The sequence below is a fragment of the Varanus komodoensis genome, unplaced genomic scaffold (genome assembly GCF_004798865.1).
Source record: "Varanus komodoensis strain SLA01 unplaced genomic scaffold, ASM479886v1 scaffold1, whole genome shotgun sequence".
In the NCBI taxonomy this organism is placed as follows: Eukaryota; Metazoa; Chordata; class Lepidosauria; order Squamata; family Varanidae; genus Varanus; species Varanus komodoensis.
The window spans coordinates 120,354,547-120,381,431 of record NW_025335268.1 but is presented as its reverse complement, the minus strand read 5'-3'; the positions used below and the strand labels follow the sequence as shown (position 1 = coordinate 120,381,431).

Here is a 26,885-nt window from a genome sequence, read left to right as displayed (position 1 = left end):
GACTTGCCAGGGACGGGACGGGACGGGACGGGGCCGACGGCGGCGCCCATCGCAGGGAGGGCCGCCAGGAGTGGGTGCCGGAGGGACTCGGAGCCGGCAAGTCAGCCTCGGACGTGTTCGTCTCCCGTTCTCTAGCGCCGTTCGCTAAATTCCAAGGGCCATGTCAGTGATTGTGGCACAAGCGCTCCACATTTTTGGATTCCAGTCTCGAGTAGCAAATAATATTTGTTTCTTCGATGAACAGATAATAGTGTATCCTGCGGGTAATAGCTGTGTGAAGTATCACATAGAGCAGAAATGGCAGAAATTCATCCCAGGTAAATGTGCCTTCTCCCTCTCCCACTTCCCAAATATCCAAAGAAGTAAGGCAATAAAAGACAGAGGAGTTCAGTTTTAGGTACAGGCAGTGAGCGCTTCCACATGAGTATTTTATCCTGATCTCACCATGCCACATTTTTTGAGGGGGTTGGGGGGTTCAAGACAACCTTGGGTTCTTTCAGACACTGCCTTTGCAATCACAGTGCTGCACTCATGGAATCTCACAGGCGGTTGTCTTACACCCAATATTTTCCTTTTGCGTTTCCCCACCATTTCTTCTGTCTTTTTGTATTATCATGGAAAATCTATTAAAGAGATCAGATAGCTACCCAATGTATTTCGATTGATAGTTCCAAGAACTCTCCATCTGGAATCACCTAGTGTCTTTTCATTAATATGTGCAAAATATTCATGCATCAGATTGATACAAAACATTATTCATAAACTTGTGATCTGATTTTTAAAACAATTTAGGTGAATAGAGATTCGGGCTCAAAATTCAAATAACATACTGAAAGTGGAAAACATGGTAAAAGCTGATTTCTACCACATAATTTCTAAATATAAAATAAAGTCTTTACATGTGTCTTTGATATTCGTGAACAAAGTTTTGCTCCTTACTATATGTCCAGGTGGAGATGAAATATGAATTATTTTAGCTTCTAGTTCCCTTCTTGCTCAAATGCTCCAAAATTCATATTGGGCTTATGTTTCTGGAGCTCAGTGTGGCAGAAGTGATTTGTAGTAAATTGGTAAGGACTTCTGACTCCCAGTTGTTTAATAATAGCACCAAAAATGATTCCCCTACCTACTCTATGTTATACTGCTAAAATGAAGAAAGTTTGGAGATATCAAGAATGGAAGGAATGTTAGTTCCATTACATTCCGGTAGTTCAAATAAATTTTTAGACTCAGAGTTCTTTAATTCTCTTTGCATACTATTTCATAGATAGATCTCAGGGTGCTCATAAAAAACAGAGTGGGTTCTGTAAGCCTGAAGTCTGTCCACCCCACTTTATAGAGACTTACCCTTTCCAAAATCAGTGACTTTCTTTGCATGTAATACTTTCTGAATTACTGTTAGTGAGCTTTAGGCTTATGTGTTTCCCCTTGCTTTCCCCACTGGTGTGATGAGATTGAAAGGCTTCCCTCCTGTTTTCAGTTGAACACTGTTTACCCTTCCATCTGATGTATTGAAACAAATCAGCTTTATGAACCATAGTCTGAAGTTGGCTTATTTCATTAAACCATAGTTAAGCCATAGTTCAGATTTGGATATAATGTTAAACTGTGGCAAATCAACAACAGAAGCAAGAGGTTCTGATGCCAAACAGAAGAAACAGTGCATTTGTACAAGGCTTATCCTCATAATGCTATGCCATAACTTGGTGTTGTATCCATGCAAGGCTAGTATCTTTGAACACTATGGCTAAAACAAGATTGAGTACTTAACAAATCAATCAAGAACTCTGTCAGGGAACCTCCTACCTCTAGCCCTTCTACAGTTATTGCAGGGATAAATTTAGGCTTTATATGCTTGTCCATGTTCTTCCTTCTCAGGTTGTTATTTATGTTTAGTATTTATAAACTGTTAAATGTTTTTTAAAAACCTACTGGTAAACAATTACAAATGTACAAATATTTAAAAATATAATATCCATAACTGTTCAAATTCAGTTTCACATGAAGTTTGTTAAGCATTTGAAAATTAGATGAAGGTAAGGTAGGAAACCATAGTAGTGGAATTTACTAGCATTTTGGTTGCAGATCATGAATTCCTAACATTGCTATGTTAAGCTCACAAAAGCTATTGTGTGTATGTGTGTGCTTTACAGGCTCAGAAAAGAGCCAAGGGATGCTTGCACTGGCAATTAGTCCAAATCGACGCTATCTGGCCATTTCAGAGGTACTGCAAGATAGACCTACAATTACAATTTATGAACTGTCATCTGTTCCATGCAAGAAGCGGAAGATCCTGAATACTTTCGATTTCCCTGTCCAAGAATTTATCAGTCTGGCTTTTTCCCCCGATTCCAAGTATTTAGTGGCACAGTCAGGACCTCCTGAATCAAATCTTGCTTATTGGATGTGGGAAAAGCAAAGAACAATGGCAATTGTTAAAGTTGATACTCAGAATAATCCTCCCTATCAGGTAAAGTATAAGAGAAGTACCCTGTGACAGGTACCTCTTCTTGGGTACATTTGTGTTAACACTAAGGCACATAGGCAAAGTAATTATCACCACTCATCATTGCCTCACATGAACAGTTGGATTTACCATTAGACATTCAAATAAGAAATACTGCCGCTGTGGAGATTGTCATAATGTGAAATCCTAGGTCTGCTATTCATATTACATACTTTCTTCATAGAGAAATTAGTCATATAGAGTCAGTATGGTGGTTAGCATGTTGGAGATCTGGGAGATCAGGGTTCTAGCCCACTCGCCTGTGAAACTCACTGGGTGATCTTGGGCCAGGCACTCATGCTCAGCTTAACCTACCTTACAGATTTACCAGGGAACTCCTTTAGTTCCTCACAAGAAAAAAAGGCAGACTATAAAAACAGTGTAATAATAATAGAAATTGCATGAATAAATGAGTACACAGGTATTGCAGATAAATAATTGTATTTAAGACGTCATTGACATTTTACTGCTCATGTAAATGTTGTGGTTCCCTGAACTTAACGCTCAACCTTACTTTCACACATTATCTATTCTAACAATGGCCTACAATTAGAGTAAGATTTCCATGTGCTGAAGCACAATTACACAGCTACAGAGCAACACAAGATTAATTTCACAGCACTTCCTGAAGTCCCAAGCTACCCTATATGTCTTTATTTTACATTTGAAATGGAGGTAATCATTGTAGCCTTTAAAGTGTGAAATATTCCCCATGGGACACTACAGTAGTTAGCCAGCTATAATGCTATGCTTGCATGATTAATACCACTCAATGAATCCTATTTTTATTATTTTTGCATATCAATTCAGATTGTTTCCACATTTGCTGTTTTCTCTGGAATTTTCATAGTTTATTCACTCTATTATGGAGGTGAGATCACTATCAAATGGTTATTACCAAATATTTTCCCAATTCTCTCTTCTTTTCAAAAATCTGCTTTTCAGAATTACAGTTTTAGTATTCCACACATACTACTGATTAATTTGCACTTCTGCCATTTCATGTCCTTCCCGCATTACAGTTACAGTAATTTTAATTCTCCCTGCTTCCTTCCATCAAGGAAGTAAGAGGAAGAAAACTTACTAATGTGGCTATACATGTAAAGGGAAGGAATATGTCAATGTCTGTCTGGCTTTTCCATCTCTCATAAAATATGGACAGTCTCAAATAAATAAAAGAAGGGGGAGTATTTCTTAATGCAGACTGAAATAGGAGTATTCATTAAAAATAACTGGCTTCTCAAGTAATTGCTTATTTTGTGATACTTCCTTTTCCAGGTGAGCTTTAATCCCCAGGATAACACTCAGGTCTGTGTTACAGGAAATGGGATTTTCAAACTTTTCAGATACACAGAAGGAACCTTAAAACAGACCAACTTCTTACGGGGAGAGCCTCAAAACTATCTGTCCCATGCTTGGCTCTCAGAAGAAAAGGTGATTGTGGGCACTGACACAGGCAAACTTTACTTATTTGACTCTGGTGATCTACGCTGGGAGACAACTATTGAGCACAAAGAAACAGTCTCTGAAGTAGCAAGGGAAGAACAAGTGCAAGAATCAGAGAGGTAAAGCAATCTTAAAACTGTTGACTTTGGAATAGTCAATGTCTGCAAGTCCTGATTAAAACTGTATCTTGGCTGTTTGTACTGGTGACCTTTGAGAAGTTATCTCTGAGATTACAGTCCTGTGTACACTTACCTGAAAATCAGCCTATTGAATTGAGTCTTACTTCTGAGTAGACATATCCAGTATTGTTCTGTTAGTCTTGGCTATATTGTAAAATGGAATTAAGAATACTCTGCCTCATATGCAAGGGGATTGAACAATGAACAACCAAACTCTCTACAATACATTTTAAAAGTCTGTATGAATAGAGTGTTCCTGAAATATTTGCTTCCAGGAAGTATGTTTAAGATTGGTGTGTTAGTATCTTGCTTTAAGAGTTTCACCCTTAAAGTCGGATATGTTTAAAGATAATGTGTTAATACTAGAACTTCTCCAACATTAAAAATAAGTCGAGAATAAACACAATTATTTTTATACAGTACATAACTGACATATGAAATTTCTGTTTTCTGTGTTTACTAATAGATTGACTAACAATTTCTTTTTAAAGCCTGGTTGAGTTTCCTGTTACCAGTTCCCCTGCATTCTCTAGTGAGGCAGTCTGTGTTACTGAAACACAGCAGCAAATGTCTCTACCCCAAATCTCTGCTATTGCTGCATATTCAAAAGGATTTGCTTGCTCAGCTGGTCCAGGGCTTGTTCTACTATTTGAGAAGTCAGAGGAAAAAGAAGGTTATAGAGAATGCAGACAAATACGGGTAGGTAAGAGGTCTGTGACATACAATGCTTGACTTTACTATGTTGAATCAATCAATTTCCTTGTGCTAGTATGAATCAATTTCAGATTGCAATATTTAGCAAAAATGATCCTCCAGAAGAGACTAAAACTGAAAGGGATGCTACAGTAACCAGCATCCAGATATATATCGTTTTCTGCTAAACCAAACTTGGAAGTAAAAGTGCTGCTTTCTTCCAGCAAAAGCCAGTTGATTACAGCGTTGCTTTCCTGATAACTCTTACAGCATAAATCTACCTATCCCCACTTCTATGGAAAAACATTGTTTTAAATGTTTGGGTTTTTTATCTGTACATTTTGCTCACTTTCATTTACCAAATGGTATTAACAAAGGAGCCAGTACTGGAAGAGTTTAGGATATGAATTCTGCCCCCATGTTGCTCATCTTTAGCATCTGGTGGGAATCCACCATCATAACATGTATACCTGGTAATACCCTGGTATGGCATTCATAGCAGAGGCATATCTCTGAGACACTAGCAACAAGGAAGTGACACCAGGTTTCAGATCATGCCAGCCAGCGTGGATTTAGCATAGGATTGCACTATTAAAGGTGAAAACCTTAATCAGTGTAATCTTGCTTTCATTGTCCATGGAAGGATATTTAGCACTCATCAGTACTGGGATAGAAAAGTGTGTGGGAAAGAATCTAACTAGGCCAGTTTCTTTCATAGATTCCACAAGACCAGTGCAGCAGTGATCCAAACCAGTCAGACAAACAGGAAATTGTATGTATTGCCTTCAGCCCTACTGAGGAGACACTGCTAATTAGCACAAATAAAAATCAGCTCTATTTCCTCTCTATGTCATCAGCTGAGATTACCAAGGTGAGTTCATTCTGACCACTGTGTTCTGAGTAATGACAGGGACTTACACATTTGTGTATTCAGAGGAATGTTATATTCCTGCAATGCAAAACAAACAAGTAGAAATTTTATAGTATTGCTACATCAAATTAAGCAGGGACACCAACAAATTTTGAAGCCAGAATTGGTAACATAAAGAAGGAAAGACATATAGTATAGTTCCTGTAGTAATCACATTATCATCACTGGATATCTCATCTAGCAATTGCACATATAAAGGAGCAGTCACTGTGTAGCAATATAATGACCTAGACTGTATGAATTACAGCAGTTGGACCATTTGTTAGATCTTTCCTCCAAATCAGGGCCAGTTAGGATTTCTGGGTTTAGAACTTTGCAGGGTCAGAAAACCATTTTTGTCATTTTAGCTCTCCGTGGGCCATTCTGGTATACTGTGCACTCTAATGAACTGTCAGAAAAAAATGATGATTTGACATCAAAATTCAGTTGCAAATGACTGTGGAGCATAAAAGGGTCCCATTTCACTTGAGGACATACTAAATTGGACACATTTAGCATTTCATTTTGGCTACAAAATGCTAGAAGAGCCAAATTTAGTTGAGAGAGTTTTATACCTGGAGGTGGCCTAAAAATAATTAAAAATGGAATAATTAAGTGTTTCATAGTGTGAAAATTACACTAAAATTTAAAAGCAGAAGTCACACCTGCAGAGAGTAATGGAGCTGCATACTGCTCACATGTTGTCTATACCTAGTATACAGATTGGCAGGCCTCCTGCTGCAAATCCTTTTACTTTAATGCTCTAGTGCAGCAATTAACAGTGTTGCACAAGGAACCGAGAAACATGAATTCGGTTTTGCTTATATTAGATGTGCCATCCCAGATAAAGTACCTGTTTACAGTTGGTGTTTTCGAAAACACTGGGAATGTGGAATTGGAAATCCTAAAAAAAAACCAGTTTGAGGGGTAGATTAATTTTTGTATATGTGTAAGTGATAACTCTTACAACTTTTACTATGGTTGCTAGTCAGGTTTACAAGAGCTGTGCATGCTCTTGATAGTATTTCCTGTGCTTTGATAAATCAAGTGCATATTCAATGCTTTCCTTCATGCCATAGAGTGGTGACTGGTTTGCGTTAGGCAGTCATATGAGCTTTTCTAGCTAACTCTTATATCTCACTAGGGGGAGGCAGCTCACTTTGAATACCTGAATTATCCAATACATTCTTCTTCTGTTACTGGCTTGGATACCTGCATTCGTAAGCCCCTTGTTGCTACCTGTTCACTGGACAAATCTGTCCGCATCTGGAACTACGAAACCAAGTAAGGGGGCATATTCTTTCCTCTATACTGCCCTTTTATTCATACATGTGAGGACCAATTTACCAAATGTACAACTATAGAAATACTATAAGTATTGGCCCTATTCCAATAAATTAAAACTGATGATGGTTCTGGAAATGAAACAGTGCACCAAGGTTCAGATATATTATTGTAGTTTATCATAAGATTGCTGTGTATGTAGCAGAAATATAAGCAGTAGTTCTATATGCCCCCCAAATCTATATGGTATTTGGAGCAGTTAAATTTTAAAAGCCTATTGACCCATTCCTTGTATCATCGTTAGATAAGGATCACAAAATGTTCTTGTTTCTGATCATGACAGAGAATATAAAAGGAATATTCCAAGCTATATTTGGCCACTGTTATGCTTACATAAGGCAATGGAAATAGATATTTATGGGATCCTCTTTCATTTTTGGTTTCAACAAATTATTACATAGGCGAGTGACATTAGGTTGGATCTAGACTTTTATCCTGCCTTTATAGCCTTCCCTCATTCACACACCCTACTCATACTTTTCAATATTTCTTATGAAGGATTGGGGATTTTCCAGGGCCAATTTTCAGAAGGAAAGGAAAAAGTGGAAAGGGGAAAGTGACAAAAGTTGCTTCCCCATACCCCCACCCCACCTCTGCCTCCTCTCACTAGATCAGGTATCTTCTGTTCATGGATTATAGAGATTAGATTCAACCATATATCTTTGCAGATGTTCATGTCATCTCAAATCATTGTTTCCAGTGAACAAATGAAGGAATAATAGCTGGGGAAATCAAATGTAGCTGAATCTGGAACTATAGATTTTCTTGCTTATCTCTTATCTCTGTAACCAACACAATAGGCATCAAAGCAATGAAGGATGTAAAGTATCCAAAGAACCCTGAGAAAATAGCCATACTGTAAAAGGCATGAGTTCTGTGCAATGATGATATTGCACTAGTTGCAGTTTCCTCACTACCACTTTCTGCAGCATTTCATGACATAACTAGTCTGGAGGAGTTTCCAGTCCTCAGGAGTATCTTTTGAGGCAGGGGATGATGCAGTTGTTAGGGTGGGATCAGCAAAAATTGACTGCCTTACCTTGTTCAAATAGAAGTGTTTTCCACTAGCACATAGGTATGATTAGATAAAACCCAATGTCCTCTAACTTGAGGGTAACTTTTCTACAGGGAGCTGGAGTATTTCAGGGTGGTGGCAGTGTTGTTGTTATTTTGAAAAGAATGATACAAATGGTCTCAGATTTCTCATCATAGAAAAACATCCATTGTCTATGTTACTCAGCTGGCCCTGTAACAAGGTTTGTCATCACTTTACTCCTAAAACATTGAGATAAAAATCACCTGGTGTTAGGTATCTAAATTTTTGGGTGGAGGGAAGATAAAGAAATTGAAATTAATGGCCTGCTTGCTTACTAAATGATTCTCAGCGAGTTCAAAAAGGTGTGAGTTGTGCATGCATGCAATACAACCCTGTCTAGAAAGATATTTGAGGCAGTTTACAGACTCAGTGGGGAAGAAGATAGTTAAGGCAGAGATGCCAGTCTTCAAGCATCTGAACTAGAACATGAACTTTTAAAATTAGCACACTTGGCAACTTGACAAATATTCTGTGTCAGATACCATAGCATTATCAGATATATGGAATCTGTTTTTAAAATTTGATAAAATTTATCCAAAATTGTTATTGCAACATTTTAAGTGAGCCAACTGGCTAAGTGTAAATACAACCCCCTACCCACAGAGCACCATATATAGAGCATAGGGGAAAGGATGCATCCAGTGTTAATCAGTCTAACACCTACATTTAGTTGTTTGATACCATGAACTCTCTTGTCAAATGAATATTGTTCTTATATGTCATCAAGTTACCTCTGACTTAAGCCAACCCCATGAATGAATACCCTTCAAAATTTCTTGTCCTTGATAGCCCTGCTCAGCTTTTTAATATTAAAGATTGTGGCTTCCTTTATGGAATGATCTACTTCATCCTTGGATCCAACTTTCCTTATATTTTCTACATACTGATTGTACAGATAAGGATATAACATTCATCCTTGCTTGGTGCCTTTGCCTATAGGAGCCTATTTTATTTCTCCTCATTCTACCTAATAGTAGTTTCTTATCCACAATAAGAGTTACACATCAAGATGATCAAATGCTGAGGTACAACTTTTATTTTAGGACCATCCTTAGCTTTTCTTGATCCACACAGTCAAAGGCTTATAGTTTATAGTTTATAAAGCATAGTCTGATCTTTTGAAATGTTTTGGTGTACATTTGGTCTGAATTTCCCTTTGATTTCTTGGCTCTTCTGACAGAGATCTCTGCTTTTTTCTCTTTTGTTGTTCTCTTCTATTTCTTTGTACTGGCCAATGTACTAGATCTTTCTGCCTCTATGTGATAGTCACTGAAAAGTTGCAGTCAGGATTCTGACTCTATTTCTGTCACCTTTTGCTGCTTTCTTGCCCTTAGTAATTCTGAGCATTTCTTCTGTCATGCATCTAGAATCTCCCCACAAAACCTTTTTTTTCCAGTCTGCTAAAGGAATTGTATTTTGCATTCTTCCCTGTTGTGTCTGGCTTCAGTTCACAATTCTTCTGGTTCATAATCTATCGAAGTCAGTAATGCAAATCTGTTCTTTATGTGGACTTCAAATTCCTCAGAAATGTTACTTAAGTTGAATTTGGGTGCTATGATTTTGTTAGTGATCTTTTTCAGTTTTGCTCTGAATTTTGATATTAATAGTTCATGGGTGTACACTACCACAATCTGCGCCTGGCTGTGAGAATTCAGCTTCCACATCTTCTACTTTCAAAAGCAGTCTTTGATTTCTGTGTTGGCCATCTGGTTATACCCATGTGTACAGTTATCTGTCAGGCTGGTTGACTTCACAGAATTCTATGTATCATTCTCCTGATTCATTTCTGACCGCTAGGCCAAGTTCTACAGCACTGGATTCAGCTTTGTGTTTTACTTAAGGGTTCCAGTCACCTATGATTATCAGAATGTCTTGTTTTGTTGTGCTATCAATTTCCTCTTTGATGCTTGCACAGCAGTTTTCAATTTCATCTTTATCATCTGATGTTAAATAATCTGCATCAATATTAACTACTGTAATTTTTTTCTGCTCTGTTTGAATGCATTGAATTGGACAGGTAAGTCTTAGACGCTGCAGTGTTGTCCCTTGCTTCGTTTTGTGGTCTGTTTCACAGCATAGAGAACGTTTAGACAAAGCATGGCCAAGAACAGTGCTAGTTGCAACAGTATTGTTGCAAAGAAGTATGTGCTGGGCATTTACCTCCATGACTGTTCTCACTTCAGCACACTGGACCTCTATAAGGAGTACCAAGAAGAGGCATATGCACTTTCCCTTCACCCTAGTGGCTTGTATGTTTTGGTTGGTTTTGCTGACAAACTCCGACTTATGAATGTTCTTATTGATGACATCCGTGCTTTCAAAGACTTCACTGTACGAGGATGCAGAGAGGTAAGAACAGCAGAGAAGGGAACTGCTAGAGGAATTTAAATCGGGAAACACCAGAAGGAGTAACTATACAAAAATATTTTGTGAGCATATTGAAAGATTCCATCATCAGGGAGGAAGAGGAGAATTTTGTGACATGGGTGCGGCATAGGAGGTTGTGTCACCAACTTACTTAAGGACAAGTATCTGTGTACATGTTTGTAGACTGCTTCTCTATATGCAGGGAGTCACCACTTGCAAAATACAAATTACTAGGAAAAAATTAGCTTACCTGTGCTGGGGAACACCTTTCTGCTGGGATTCTGACTGCTCTCTGTCTTGCAGAGCTGGCAAATTTTCTCAATATGTAAGAGCATTGTAATTCTAGTAATGTCAATTTCCAGCCTAGGTAGCGGCGCACATATGAGGTAAGGGAGCAAAGGACATGAGATTAGAGGTTTTCTAGGAATTGAGTTTTATTGAGAAAGTAAGCAAAATTGCAATTTTGCAGTTAGATAATGAAAGATGTCCCAAAAAGGAAGAGGAGAGACGGAAATGAGAAATGATGAGGTTAACTTGAGGTTACATCAATGATGAGGTTACAACATTCAGTGGAAAAGGAGAGCAAATTGCAGAGGGGATTAAAAGCTATCAAAACAGAAGAAAGTTATGTATTTTTCTTGTTTTAAGTCTGAAACATGGAGTAGGTAAGAGGGTCCTTAGTGTCAGAATAAAACCAAAAAGAGGCTTCCCTCAGTAATGACAAGGCTCTCCCAGATGGAGTCCACTGGATGTGAGAATTCACAAAAGTAGCACTCAACCCAGGAAGCCAGGGTCAGTCAGACAAAGTTTATCCCAAGACCATTTCTGAAATCATCTGCAGTTCAAAAATTAAATGTCCTGTGGTAGAAGATAGCCTTAACCTGGTGCCAAAAAAATTAAAGTTGGTGCCAGGTGGGCCTCGGTGCAGAGCTTGTTCCATAACAGGGAGGACACCACTGAAAAGGCCCTTCTCCTTGTTGCCATCAGCTGAGCCTCCCTTGGAGATGGCATCAGAGGCAGGCCCCAAATCTTGATTGCAGTGTCCTGGTAGATGGTAGTCAGGCTTTTCGTACATCAGGTCCTGTGGTCCCAAGCCATGTAGGGTTTAATCATTTAAAATCGGCACCTTGGATTTAGAACCAGATAGTCAGCCAATACAAGCAGGCCAAAATTGGTGTTATGGTCAGACTGTCTTGTCTCTGTTATTACTATTATTGCATTACATTACTTTTCATTACATTTCTATACTCCCCATAGCTGAAGATGTCTGGGCAGTTCACAACATTTAAGTCATCCATCCAGATTTCAACCAGATTAGACCCTGCTTAGTTTCCAAGTTTAGTCAGGATCAGGCACTTCATGCTGACTGCTGCATTTTACAGAAGCTGCAGCTTCTGGACAGTCTTTAAGGGCAGTTCCACACAGCACATTGCAGTAATATAGTTTAGAGAGAGTCTGATTTCAATAAACTACTGTGGTAATCTCTGTCATGGTAGGGACATCACTGGGCCACCCACTGAAGCTGGTGGAAGGCACTCTGTGCCTCTGAAGCCAGCTGGGTCTGGTCTCAAGTGACCCAGATGGCTCAAGGAGCACCCCCAAACTAGGAACCTGCTCCTTCAAGGGAAGTGCTTCCCTGTCTAGAACAGCTTGAATCCCCTCCATCTGATCAGAAAAAAACTAACTGCATCTCAGTCTTGTCTGGATTGAGCTTCAGTTTGTTAGATGTCATCCAGTCCATTGTTGTAGCCAGACACTGGTTGAGTACATCCACACCTCACCTGTTGAAAATGAAAAAGAGAAATAGAGTTGTGTGTCATCAGCATACTAAGAACAATGCACTCTAAAACTATGAATGAACCCACTCACCAGTTTTATGTAGATGTTAAATAGCCTGGGACACAAGACCAACCCCATGCTGCTCTGGGTCATTTATGGTAACTATTGATTCTCATTTTTCGGTATTTTTCCTGTTTTTCTCTACAGTGTGCATTTAGTACAGGTGGTCATCTGTTTGCAGCAGTAAATGGAAATGTGATTCACATTTACTCCACCACAAGTTTTGACAATGTCATTAATCTGAAAGGACACAATGGGAAGGTCAGTAAGTGAATGTGACAATACAGTTAAAAGTGTAAGTTAAACAGAATGTCTGCCATTAGAAAAAACAAGATATCTCAAATTTTGGAGATCTGGGAATGGCTAAATCATCTTCTTTATTAGAAATCAGTTAGAAGCTGAATAATAAAAGTGTGCAGGTCTTACCCTTGTTATTACAAAAAGTGCTCTGGCCATTCCTCTCTGTTAGTGAAATATAATTTGAGCCATTCTTCACAAAGGAATCAGTTATTCAGGTTTCTTATCTATTATGTGCAATAGTTTTCATTAACATAAACTGAAAATATAATCTAGCCAAAGCAAATCACTGTTATCATTGCACTCCTTTACACACACAACTGCGATTTTGGGTTAATTTGCTGACCACAAATGAGAGCAAGGTTCAACAGTCCATGAGGTTATTAGGTTGTTGACATGCTTGCCCATTCCCACTTGTGTCCTTTAATTCATGGATTAATTAAACAATTTTCTGTTGCATGCAAACTGGACCCGTGAGTCCTCCTCCTGAGTTGCCATGCATAGAATTTGAATTCAACAGTATTACTGTGTGCTTTATTTTTTCTTACTAAAGTTTAAAAGTGCTTACCTTTGACTGTGTTGTAGATACCATGCTATCTACTACATTTTGGTATTGATTTCATTTTGTCATATCCTACCTGGAAGGGGATTCTTCAGATGAAGAGAGCCAGTACAGTGGGCCCCAGCTACAATCAGACACAGGGGTTGAGGCTGTAGCTCACTGCCCTCCATTGGAGGAGCAGCCAAGTCCCTCTTAAGCAGTCCCAGGAGTTACTCAAGAGCAAGAACCAAAGTCAGAGGGATTTTACCCCTTAGAGAGAAGGAGCTCATGGCACCAGCAGAAGTGCACACAGTTGGCTGAGTGTGGAGCCTTCAAATGAAACAGCACACTGACCTAATTAGTCAGCTGTGCTGATTTATAGCTGGCTATAAATTAGATCGGCTAGAGCTTGTTCATTGTGGCAAACGGCAAGAGTTGTTGGCATTCTCTGGCTTCATTAAGGACTATTCGGATATCTAGACTTTTGGCTTGCTTCCTGGACATTTTTTCAGACAACCCCCACTTGACACTTTGGAGACACGCAAACCATATGGCCTTGATTTGTGGGCTGAACCTGACTGATCTTTGAAAGGTAACACAAGGACTTGGTGTTTGTGGGCACAGAACTGAACACATATCAGTAATGTGCCAGATGATTACAAACTGTGTGGGATATTCCTTCCAAGATCCTAAGCTGTGATTAACTCTATCACTTCCTAATATCAACTCAAGAGAGATTTCAGTTCTCCTAAATTTAGGAACTCTGACCCAAACAGTTCTAGGGAAAGAAGATTCTTCCTGAGCATTTGCCCTTCCTGTTTCAGTGTCCCAGGGATCAGAAATAGGCAAATCGCAATCCCCTGAGCCCTTTTGAAACTTACCTGTAGGTTTCATCAGGTTGTAACCATTACAATTCAGTGCCCTGTATCTTACTAATACAGGGCTTTTAGTCAAAGTTTTAGTGAAAGATGCTGGAATCTTGCTAAGGAAGGCAAAGCTGCTATCTATGATGAAATGACATCATTAGATAAAAGTGAAGGGTTGTTACCAGAATAAAACAGCTTTGTAACAGTCATTCACCTTCATAAGAATTGCCTCCAAGCAATGTGAAGAGATTTTTTTCCTTTAGAATTTGATAGCATAATTAGTATAATTCCAGTGGTTAAACAATGTTTTTGAAAATGCATAAAGTTAGCCCTCTTAAAGAGAAAACACTGAAAATAAACTAAAAGTACTAACAGGTATTAGTATAAGTTATCAAATTAAAACATAGAGGATGAAGAATTGCTGGAAAATAGCAATTTTATTAAGCCATTTGTTTAAAAGACCACTGGAACTTGAGAAAGAACAAATCTTAGAAGAAAGTTGGGCAATTGCAAGCTGCAAGTCCATCCTTTCCACTGGATAGTTCTTGAGATATGTCTGAAGCCTAGATGTTATAGCTGCCATTACTTTGTTGTTGGTATATAAAAATAATTCCTGCTCCCCTTAGCTAGATCAGCTATTATGAAAGTGCTTATTCTAGCTGCTTAAAAGCAAACTGTAAGCACAAATGACTAAAGTACAGAAGGGACTGTGTTCTGTGAGTCTTTTAGTAAAGAATTTGGATATAATTGCACTATAACATTATTAAGTTGCTCTTGTGACTAATCAGTGATTGCCTTGGCATCATACATCTTCCCCACTACCCAGGTGCGCTCAATGGTGTGGAGCATGGATGACTATAAACTGGTTTCCTGTGGCACAGATGGAGCAGTATATGAATGGAACCTCCAGAATGGCAAGAGAGAATCCGAGTGTGTACTCAAATCCTGTAGCTACAGTGGAGTGGCAATATCACCTGATGCAAAAGTTGTCTTTGCTGTTGGATCCGATCATAGTATCAAGGAGATATGTGATTCTTCGGTGAGCTCATACATATTCATCTATGGGCATGCAATATTGTAGAAAGGAGAGCTAAGGGTTACTAAAGGCAAAGTTGTGGCTTCCAACATCCACCTGGATTTTTCAGCAATTGAGATTGTCTGTTTGTTTCACTTTGTTATTTTCATTAGCTTCATTTTCTTCTCTGTGACAGTGTTGCCAGGAATCTGCACATTTGGGTCAACCTTGCTAATGAACCCTAATACTGTGGTTTCCTTCATAACTCCAAGATTGGGTAGGAAGTCCAGGGCTCCTCACGCTTAGGATAGCAGGACATTCACTATAGTGAATGTGGTCATTGTTGGTGGAACAATGAATCCCTCACCACTTTCTAGTTCAGAATTAATGCTTGCTCTGTAGTTTGATTCATATGAAAACAATGCCAACACCATAGACCTTGTTGGATGTCCTGTCTTTCAGATACTACGAGAAGTGCCTACTTTTGATGTTGCCTACACCTGTATAGTAGTAGCTCGCTCTGGGCGCATGGTTTTCACTGGAACCTCCACAGGGACCATCCGAGCTATGAAATACCCACTGCCTGTACACAAGGAATTCAATGAGTATCAAGCCCATGCTGGACCAGTCACCAAGGTAAAGGCCAAAATGTATTGCCATCAGTTTCCAAGTCACCTTGATTGCCCTAGCCTTTTTATATCTCTTCTGTTTCTAAATCTACAAGAGCTAATGACACAGGGGTGTATAATGTATTACTAGATGAGCCAGAAGTGGCCACTCAGTCTTATCTAAATATATGTATATTATATATCCAGGTTACTTAAAGCCAACATCATATATTCCAGCAGTAGTGAGCAGTGAGAATGAGTTCCACCTAATGTCTAAGCAATACCCTTAAGACTGCTATCTAGATTGAGCTCACTTGCCAGGAGAATGCAGAGACGATCTCTTTGAGTAACTAGTTTCAAGTGAGTAACTAGTTTCTTTGAGGCTAGACCACAACAGTTCCAATAAAGTCCATAGTAACTTTTGGGAAGTGGCTTTTTCAGTTGGAGAACTTGTTTACTGCTGATACCTCCTTCATAATAATGGGTGGGAGGCTGTGAGAACATGTGCATGCATTTTGAATAGCATAAGCTTTTTAGTATTGTTTGTAAAATTGGCATGCTGTGGTACTTCCATTAGAAAAACAAAACTAGGGGAGAATTCAGAGACTGATTAGGAAAAGGAATAGTAAGGAATTCAAGAAATGCTTGAAATGGATATTGGAGGAGGTAAAGCTAACTGAAGGGATGAACTTGAGCATAACAGAACTGGGAATGTGAAAATGGGACCTAGCATTTTCAGAATATGCCATTCCCAACCAGGCTGTTCAGATTTGGATTATGAGTTAAACGGAGTAGAAGGAGAGGAGTAGGAGGGTGACTCTGAAAACTCAAGTTTATAAGAAGTGAGATTAGTCAGACAGCTATTCAAAAACAAACCATCTTTGGCACAGAGTATGGGGGAGACCATAGAACAGAAAGTCAGTATCGGGCTTTGTCCAGAAACAGCTGCCCTGCACAATCTGTACCATACTATGTACTGCAGGTTGACTGTATATTTCCACAGCAGGATTGAGGCTGATAAATATCTCCTGGGGATTTGGAATGATGTTAGTACTGGAACAGCCTATTCTGGTTCCAGTTTCAGAGGTACAACATACTTTGTTACCCCTCTTTATGATATATTATTGTGAAAAAGCTACATAAGGGGAAACACAACTTTATTCACTAAGTGCAACATTATACATTTGAAATTGTATAAGTATGTACTCTTAGCATTGGATGTTGCTAATTAAGTCAGCTGTGGTTATTTCTAAATGGGCAAAATATTTTTCATTATTTTCATTTTATTTTTTTTATTTTCATTTTTTTCATTTAATTTTATTTTCATTCATTTCATTCATTCATTTCATTCATTCATTTCATTCATTTTATTTCATTTCATTTTCATTTCATTTTATTTTCATTTTTTTATTTTTCATATTTTTTATTTTCATTCATTATTTTCATTTTTCATTATTTTCATGGACTGTCTAATACAACTATCACCCCATTATCTGCACATGTTTCCCCTTTTTAGTCTGATTGTCACTAGAGGTAAATGCCTATAGAGATGAAGTGTGGTCCATACATTGAACAATGTATGGACTACACACTGAACATAGCATATGAAGCTATGTTCAACTTTCATAAATATTGCTGAAAGCAACACAAACAGTTGGCTGGGTAATCTATTTCTAATTCTTTGTAAAGCTGATTACCTGCACCCTCTCATATACTGGATGAAGCAGGAACGCTGATCTTGAATTAGCCTGCATGTCTGCATGCTTTGAAAAAGTATAGGAGACCCCACCCCCTCCAAACAAAAGGTAGAAATGTGAAAAGATCAACCCTTCTTTCTTCTGTATTTCTAAGATAATTTGTGAAAAGCAAATGTGGTGAGATGTATGAGTATTCCTCACATCCAGAGCTCACACTTCTCGTCACAAGTGTGATGTACAAGTTCTCCTTTCACATCTTGTCCTGAAAGTGCAAGAGGCAGCTTGATGGTTCCTGTGTGTAGCTGTAATAGGCAAAGGCATTCTCAGAGGGAAGAAAGTCAGTGGGCAGTGATCAGCCTACATACAGTCTATCATATATTTTATTTAATTTCTATACCACTCAACAAATGAAGTTTTCTATACACTATCATATACTATATGATAAGTTAATCCAGTGATGAAAATCCCTGCTGATTCCGCTCACTGCCTTTCCTTTCCCTGACTCAGTGTTTTCTCAGAATTCACTGTGCATTTTTACCCCCTCCCCAGATGTCTATAACTGCGGATGACCAGTTCCTGCTAACGTCCGCAGAGGATGGTTGTATAATTATCTGGAAAGTGTATGATAAAGAGGGACGAGGGCTGAAAAGGGAGAGAGAGGTGCCTTATTCTGATGAAGTGTTGATCACTAGAACAGACATGGAAGAAAAGGTCAGTATATAACTTCAATTACTGCTTTGGGAATTCCCATATGAGATTCCAAGTGGAAAAAGAGAAACTGACACCAAAGTGTTAGCACCACTGATCCAGTATGAACCATGGCCCTGAGTGTTACCGCAAATTTAGAATGAAACGTATAGTGTAAGATTTGAGCATCATATCTCAACTCAAGATAAGAAAACTTAGCTTCTGAGTCACATTGCTTCATATTTGCGACAGCTGCTTCACAAGTTATAGCAAATGCATATTGGTTTTTACATGTGCTTCTATGGGTTGTCCAGAAACATACATGCACTGCCTTGACACATGATAATGTTTCAGGTGCTCATAAAATATTGTATGTGTATTTTTAATGATTTAGGCTGCACTTCAGTATTCATGTAACTGGCAGCTACTGAGCTCAATAGAACTTATTTCTAAATAAACTTGCTTAGGATTTCACTACTAACGTTTGAAGCAACCCCAAGATACAGTTTTGGCAAGTTATCTTCACAAGAGCTTTTTGAAAATGTCTTCCTGAAAGTTTGCCACTGACTTATTTTGCAAATGCTCTTATAATCCTTTACCTGCAGACTCAGATCATGATAGAGCTTAAAACACGTGTAGAGGAGCTGAAGATGGAAAATGAGTACCAACTACGTCTTAAAGACATGAATTATAATGAAAAGATTAAGGAATTAACTGAGAAATTTATCCAGGAAATGGAATCACTGAAAACAAAAAACCAGGTATGTGTCAAACAGCAATTGCATCTCTCAGCATATCTGAATTTCCCTTTAATAAGCCTCTTAATTTTCAGCAAGTAATAAGATGAAGAAGGCCAGTATTCTTATGTTCAGATGAAATTTTCATCTTTATTTCAGGTTTTGAAAACTCAGAAGGAAAAACAGGAACTGCAGCACCAGGAACAAGTTTCAGACCTAATAGAGAAGCAGTCAAGAGAAGTGCAAGACCTAGGTTAGGAAGACATTGAATAGCAATTGTCTAAAGAACATGAGAAAGGGCTTTAATCTTCATAACAAAACATGAAGGATAAACTGTTTTTATAAACATCTTTTGACAGAACCACATGTTGTCTATCATGCTAAGAGGGTAACTGTGGGGTCTGAGTTTAAGTAGAGATTTAAAGAATAATATTCTTGAATGTATCTAATTTGGTTTATTGTTCATTACAATTATATATGCCCGCCAACAAGCAGGGAGAAATGAAAACCTAATGAAGAAAGATGCAAATCAATACATTTGTTCAGTGCCATCAAGTCATCTTCAATCTATGGTGACCTTATGAATGTAAGCCCCCCATGGAGTGCCCTCCACGGCAGCTCCATTCAGCTCTTCTAAGTTCAAGGCTGTGGCTTCCTTAATGAATTCGGCCTGTCTCATATTTGGTCTTCCCTTTTGTCTTTGGCCTTTGTCTTTCCCTAGCACAATCGTTTTCTCAGTGAGTCATGTCTCGTCTTGATGTATCTGAAGTATGGCACCTCGGTTTTGTCACCTTTGCTTCTAGGGAATGCTCTGGCTTGATTTCATCTAGAACCCATTTGTTTGTCTTTCTGTTGGTCCAGGGTCTTCCCAATTAATAGAGAGGCATGGTAATACAGTTGGATTTTGAAGATGGGTGACAGTTTATTCAAAGTATGCTGCCCTTGCAAGTCACAAAGGACCAAGGGTTTGCTCTGCACTCTTTCCCTGTTCATCTTTATATTAAGGGTGTTACAGAGACAGCACAGGTGGTGCAGTCTATAACATCCTTCTATCTTCATAGGATTCTTCTGAATATCTGCTTTTTTGAGGGGTGTGTGAATTTATCTCCCATGTATCTGATTTTATCACTCAAATGTCAAAACTATTGAGTCTGAAATTCTTGTGCAGAGATTTCTATAAAGGTCACACAAGGAGTCTCAAAGTCAGCAGTGATCTGTGAATAGTATGAGCTGAAGTCAAGTGATGGGAACTTCTCAAGGGCAAGCACCTACAGATGTGGGTCCAAAAATGCTCCTTCGTGGTTAATTTGAAGACTGAAGAGTACCCATAGAGGACAAGGCACAGCTTACCAATCTCTGCTGCATTCTCTCTTTACTGCTGTGGTCAGAATCTGGCAACAATCAGAAGCTTCTGCTGGAGTATGAGAAATACCAGGAGCTGCAAATGAAATCCCAACGCATGCAGGAGGAGTATGAGAAGCAGATTCATGAAATGGAAGAGAATAAAAGCCAGGCACTGGAGGAGCTGACAGAATATTATGAGGCAAAGCTGCTTGAGAAGAGCACTATGCTGGAAGAGGTAGGAGCTGGATACTTAATTGTAAAAACAGGTCTAAATCAGTGGCAGCAGATCTCTCTCTCTCTCTGTGTAAGCCCAATTCTTAGTTATTTACTCATCACTGGATATACGAATCAATGAAGACAGAACCTTCTGCTTGTGAAGGCTTCTGTCTGTGAGAATGTGAGACAGTGAGCATGCAGGTGAAACAACCCACCCCCTATCCTTGAAGTTAGTACTGACTCTACATGTTATCACTCTGCTGCCTTCCACTGACTCTGTTCTGAAGTTGAACACCTCTCAGTGTACACTCCTGGCTGTGTTCATCGGATTGGATGACCCTGTCCTATCCCAACCTCAGAACATCTAGTCTTTTGTACACCACCTTGTTGGTTGTTAATACATATATTGTTAGGATTGCTACTAATCACCACCATTTAATGTGTGCTTACAGATCACACTTTCTGTGGTCAGGCTGGCCTGGTTCAGGCTTCAAGCTCCTAGAATTTCATTAGTTTACACAGGATGATGCTTTTCATACTATTAGAGTGTGAGCATTGTGGTGGGCATTTCACAACTGCAGAGAGGCTAGGTCAAAGTACTTTTCAGTTGCCTTTCCTAAATGATATGGCACCCTGCAGATGAAAATATCCATCGTAGTTATTCATCCAGCCATGCTAGTGTGTTCTTTATGGCTACAGAGAGTGACAACTTTGGTATCTCTAGAAGCTACTTCGTGACTAAGCTAGTCAAGGATTTTGCCTCTTCCAGGCAATCCCTCATATTTCACTCTGATCTTAAACAATGTTCAGACTCTTTTTGTACCTTCCTGGCATTTTGTTCTTCCTAATTTTAGGCTCAGGATGATTTAAGACAGCAACTTCGTGAGTCTGAAGAAACTAAGAAACAAATTGAAGAAGATGAAGATAGAGAAATACAAGACATCAAAATCAAGTATGAGAGGCGGCTTCGGGAGGAAAGAGAATCCAATTTACGGCTAAAGGGGGAGACAGGAATTATGAGAAAGAAGGTATGCTTTGGTTTTTCAAGTTTTTATGCTTTTGGTTTGTATGTGATCATTTGTTAGAGCAGTACCTCTCTAAAAGGAGCTGGAAAAGTCCAGTTTATTATAGTTTTGATTGGTTCAATTCTTACATTGCTGAATGAGATACTGGTTCACTGTCTCTAGTTAGGCAGATAATGCATGCTTTTCTTGCTAGTTCAATAGTCTCCAGAAAGAGATTGAAGAGCGCTGTAGTGATATAGAAGCAATGAAATTGGAGCAGCAAAAGTTGCAAGGAGTCATTAAGGCCTTAGAAAAAGACATTCAAGGACTGAAGAGAGAGATTCAAGAAAGAGATGAGACTATTCAAGACAAGGTAAGGTGTCTGGAAGATTTGTTCTGTTTTCTCCTTGGTTTCCCTTTTCACCCCACTTTCCCCAGATGAATTTAGGTGTTCAAATCTCTAACTGGCAGAAAAGAACTGACTCTCTAAGGCCTATTTGATTGCTTCCTTGCCTGAGAGACATAACTAGAGTTCTCCGAGATCTCTGACTAGGCTTGTAATCAGGGGGGAGCTGGCGGTTTCTGCCCCCCAGGTTATTTTTCAAACAACAAAAGGCAGGATACAATACCAGATGGATTCTCTTTTACTTTCTGGCAGACCCTCATGAACTTAGGCTGTCTGATTCCACCTTCCTTCCTCAGTGTCATTACTGCACACCATCATTTTGACTCCCATTATCCCTCTGTGATGAATTTGCACAGTCAAATCTCATGTATCAGCTGCATTCATTCCTTGAGCTGTCTGATTTGGCCATGGTGACTAAAGTATGTGGACATGGTGACACATACCTTAGTTACATCCTGCTGGGATTACTGTAAGGCACTGCACATGGGGCCGCTTTTGAAGTGTTTGTGTGGTTCAGAGAGCTGCTGCCAGACTGCTGACTGGGGCTGGATATAGGGAGCACACAACTCCTCTGTTGAAACAGCTGCACTGGCTCCCAGTCTGTTTCCAGGCACAAATCAGACTGCTGGTGATGACCTATAAAGCCCTATATGGCTTTATCCAGGCTCTCTGAAAGTCTGTATTCTTAGGAGCTTGCATTGGCTCTGAGATCTTCTGGGGAGGCCCTTCTCTTAGTCCCACCACCCTCACAAGCAGGAACATGGAAGAGGCCTTCTCAGTGGCTGCACCAAGGTTCTGGAATACTCTTCCAAAGGAGACTAGGTTGGCACCTTCCCTGTTAGAGTTCTGTAAGGAGGCTAAAACGTTTTTATTCCAGCAGGCATTTGGAAATAGCCTGTGAGTTTGCACTGGATTAGTTTTACTATTTATATTTTTGTAGTGTTTTTAATCTAGGGTTAATCTTGGTAGTAGTTTAACTTGAATATTCATTTGATTTGATTATATTTTTAATTTTTGTATGCTACTTAATGTTTAAATTGTGTGAGTGTGAATGTTAAGAGCTGCTGAGAGCCCAGTCCTTGATAATTGGTGAGAAATAAATAAATGAAGGTCTAAAAGTGAAAGTGTAGAGGCCCACTATGTCTCTTTAGATACATTTTTCTCATCCACTTGTGTCAGGTCTGGGACATGGGCAACAGGTAGCTATGGCTGGAGCACTAGAAACAGGAATTATGGTGGTAGATGGAGGCCTTAGCAGAATGCAGCAGGACCAAAGGCAATGTCAAGGGTCAAATATCGACAGGGCATGGTCAGTCCAAGGGCAAAGGCAGAATCACAGGCAAATTCAAAGTCAGGTGCCTGCAAGGATCAGATATTGGCAAAGTGTGACAGGTCTGGAGGTAAAGGCAAGATCAGGAGCTGCCAAAGATCTAATACCAACAAGGCCTGGCAGAACCAGAACATAAGAAAAGCCATGCTGGATCAGACCAAAGCTCCATCTAGTCAAGCACTCTGTACACACAGTAACAAACCAGCTGTCCACAGGATTCCTCAAGCAGGATGGCTGCAAAATCTCCTCCTACTGGAGCTCCTCAGAAACTGGTGTATGTAGACATGCAACCTCTAGTAAAGGGGAGGTAGCACATAACCAGCAAGGTCTAGTAGCAACTGATAGCCTCCTCTCTCATGAAGCTGTCCAATCCAATGGCCATCACAACTTCCCAGGGTAGCAAATTCCATAGTTTCCACTCAATGTGTGTGGTACTTCCCTTTATTTGTCTTAAACCTCCCACCAGTCAGCTTCATGGAATGACCCCAGGTGCTAGTGTTACTTTTGCTCTATACCCCATGCATTATTTTAAACACCACTATTATGTTTCCCTTACTCGCCCTTTTCCTATGCAGTCCCAGTTGTTGTAGCTGTTCCTCACAGGGGAGGTGCTCCAGTCCCTTGCTCATTTTCTCTGTACCAGAGATGAAGGCAAGGTCCAGGGGCAAACTGAGATCAGATATTAGCAAGGTGAAGTAAGGCCAGGAGCAAGGCAAAGACAGAAGTACCCGAGTGAATACCTGCAGATGTGCTCCTGGTCCTTTAGGCACTTGAAGGGTGAAGTATACTGTTCATCACCTTGGGCAGGGGGGCACCGTGTCACAGCTTCAAATTCTGACAATATGCCTGCTTTATTTTCCCCAGGAAAAGCGGATTTATGACCTGAAGAAAAAAAACCAGGAGCTGGAAAAATTCAAATTTGTACTTGATTATAAAATAAAGGAATTGAAGAAGCAAATAGAACCACGTGAGAATGAAATTAAAGCCATGAAGGAACAGATCCAGGATGTAAGGACAAGATCAGCCAGTGCACTTCTTGCACTGTGACTGGATCTGATTTAAATCCATATCAGGCTTTCTTCACAATCAGTCTCTTTTATTGCATTTGTGCAGATGGAAGGAGAGCTGGAACATTTTCACAAGCAGAACACACAACTGGAACTAAACATAGCAGAACTGCGGCTAAAGCTGAGAGCCACAGACCATGAGATGCACAAAGAGATGCAAAAGGTGAGAATCTGAGGAGTGAAGAAAATGGTACAGGTCGTGATCATGTCACTAAGTTACACAATAGATGCTGCAATATTGCCTGCAGGATTCTGGTGATGGGAAGGAATTGCCTAGTTTGCCAAGAGATACTGATCTGAAGACTATAATTTCACGTACCTTCTCTCCAGATTTGTAGATAATGCTGTTTAAACACACCTCTGCTATTGGCATTACAGTATTCCAATCATACACATGCAGAAATGACTAAGTTATCACTCTCATAAAATACATTTATGTATATTAATATGCTATTGCACTAAATAATGAGCAGTGCAAGTAACTAAATAGCACTAGGTTTTAAAAATTAGTGACCCAGTTATCCCTGGAAAAAGTTATTGACCCTGTTTTGCACTACTGGTCTAAAGCTCAGGTCTACCACTGTCTTTGTGGGTTGAATGCTCTCTGGCTAGCATATGTTCCACAGATAATATATGAAACTGTTTGGCCTAAGCAACTAGCAATGCATTCTGTTTTAATGTTCCTTTGGTTGTAGGAGCGGGACATGGAAGCACTTATCAAGCGCTTTAAAACAGACCTTCATAATTGTGTGGGCCTTATCCAGGAGCCTAAGAAACTGAAGGAAAGCATCAGGGAAATCTATGAAAAGTATGTGCAGAAGGCAGATATGGTAAGTTAGAATTCTTTCTTTTCAGCAGTAGATCCCCGCATTGCCTTGTGTGAGCTTGTCTTCTTTGTTTCTTCAGGTGGAGATTGTTGGGGTCAACACAGACTTGCACCTAGAGTATACACGGCAACGAGAACACCTTGAGCGCAACCTAGCAACACTGAAGAAGAAGCTGATAAAAGAAGGCGAGATCCATCGTGCAGACTATGTGCGCATCATGCAGGTATTACTACAGGGAGTGAGGCAAATCCACTCTTCCATCCCATTGTCTAAGGGGAATCCTACTTGGTCCATGCATAGAACTTTTATAAATTCCCAGGCCCAGAAGATTCCAGGTATAACTTTGAAAAGTACTGAATCTCTTGTAGGGATGGCCAAGATGAGAAGAGCTTAGAAGACAATATACTGGTATTTTGCTGCAAAATTTAATATAGCTGAGGCAGATGTGAAGTCCACATTGGCATGGATTAGTGCTCTACTCCTTCACACCTCATATCATCTGCTTCATTTAGCCCTTTCTCTTCTTATCCAGCCTGTCAATATACTTCTGTTCACCATGCTAAACATTTCTTTCGATCTTTATTGGGATACTGTAGAAAAACATCAATTAAGGCCATGTTATGTCTTGATCCAACAGGAAAATGTGAGCCTAATTAAGGAAATAAATGAGTTGCGGAGAGAACTGAAGGTCACTCGTACGCAAGTCCATGAGCTCCAGTCAACTTTGGGAATCCTTAGGAAACAAAAGAAGCAACCAGCACACTCCACAGGTGATTAGTGTTGCTTTTTAGCTCCTGTTTTACTCTGCCCTTTCACAGAAAATCATTTCTGCTCTTTTCCTTTGCTATATTTTCTCTGTAGAGACTCTGGGCTATGAAGTAGATGTCACATCTTAAGTTGAACTGAGCATGTGCTGAAATCTGGCTTTTACTAATGCAGAAATGTATTTTAAAAACCTACATAAGATGGGGCTAACTGTCAACACACGCGCACACACACACACAGTGTTTGTCCGTAATAACTTCTTTCCGATAGCTATCAAAAACAGACTGGTGTGTTTAAGTCTCTTTTGCATTCTAGATTCAGTTTTGAATTTTTTGCTTGTTTCACTCTGCTGCTGTGATGGACACAGGTGAACAAAACTGCACCATGTGCATGAGCCTAAGTACTTTGACTCCCGTTCATTAAAGATTTTGTTGGGGGTGTTTGGCAAGGTGACACTCCCCACCACAGTTGCCACTAGTACATCACTTGAATTTCACTCTAATTCCCAGAGGGGATAGAAAACAAAGCATGAAGAAGTGTTCCTTTCACTTATACTTCCACCTGCCTCCTCACCATGTAAGGAATGGTGAAGATGCAGGTGGAGTGGTGGGAAGCGGCAGGGTGAGGTGGCAATGAGACCCCTACTCAGCCTCAGCAGTTGCCCAACAATGCCGGCTCCTGATGCTAGCCTTGCTCGTATTCCTATAACGAAGTATGATTGTGTTTTGTTCTTTGTCTTATATTTCTGGGTATCCTCCATCTTGATTTATCCCTTGGGGGATTTTCTACAATTCTATCAAGGATTTTCCTTTCTATTTCTTCTAGCTCCTTCCCCTGATCATCAGCATAGTCCAGGCGTCCTCCGGTTAAATCCAGAGGAGGAAACTGAAAGGATCATTGAAATGCAGCGACTGGAAATCAAGCATCTTCGTGACCAAATACAAGGACAAGAAGAAGCCCTCGCACTCCGGCCTGTGTCAGCTGGGAAACTTCCCATGCTGGACTTGGACAGAAGCACTCGTGTACCATCACACTGATCTGTGCAGAAAGATCCCCACAGTACCACTCTGCTAATTTTCTCTGCATCTCTGATCAGAA

General features: G+C 39.7%; 1 protein-coding gene across 1 annotated transcript; it reads left to right on the top strand.

The window, feature by feature from the left end:
- Positions 1–160: 160 nt before the first annotated feature.
- On the top strand, positions 161–26,885 carry CFAP57 (cilia and flagella associated protein 57). The gene is made up of 22 exons (XM_044450858.1): positions 161–317; positions 2,154–2,470; positions 3,785–4,071; positions 4,623–4,830; positions 5,543–5,695; positions 6,879–7,018; positions 10,358–10,523; positions 12,528–12,641; positions 14,911–15,123; positions 15,562–15,735; positions 17,954–18,115; positions 18,697–18,852; positions 18,988–19,081; positions 20,217–20,407; positions 21,243–21,416; positions 21,607–21,765; positions 23,993–24,136; positions 24,242–24,358; positions 24,891–25,025; positions 25,102–25,245; positions 25,660–25,792; positions 26,613–26,885. Exons 1-22 carry the CDS (start codon positions 161–163, stop codon positions 26,822–26,824), a joined length of 3,750 nt encoding a protein of 1,249 aa, XP_044306793.1. The 3' UTR covers positions 26,825–26,885.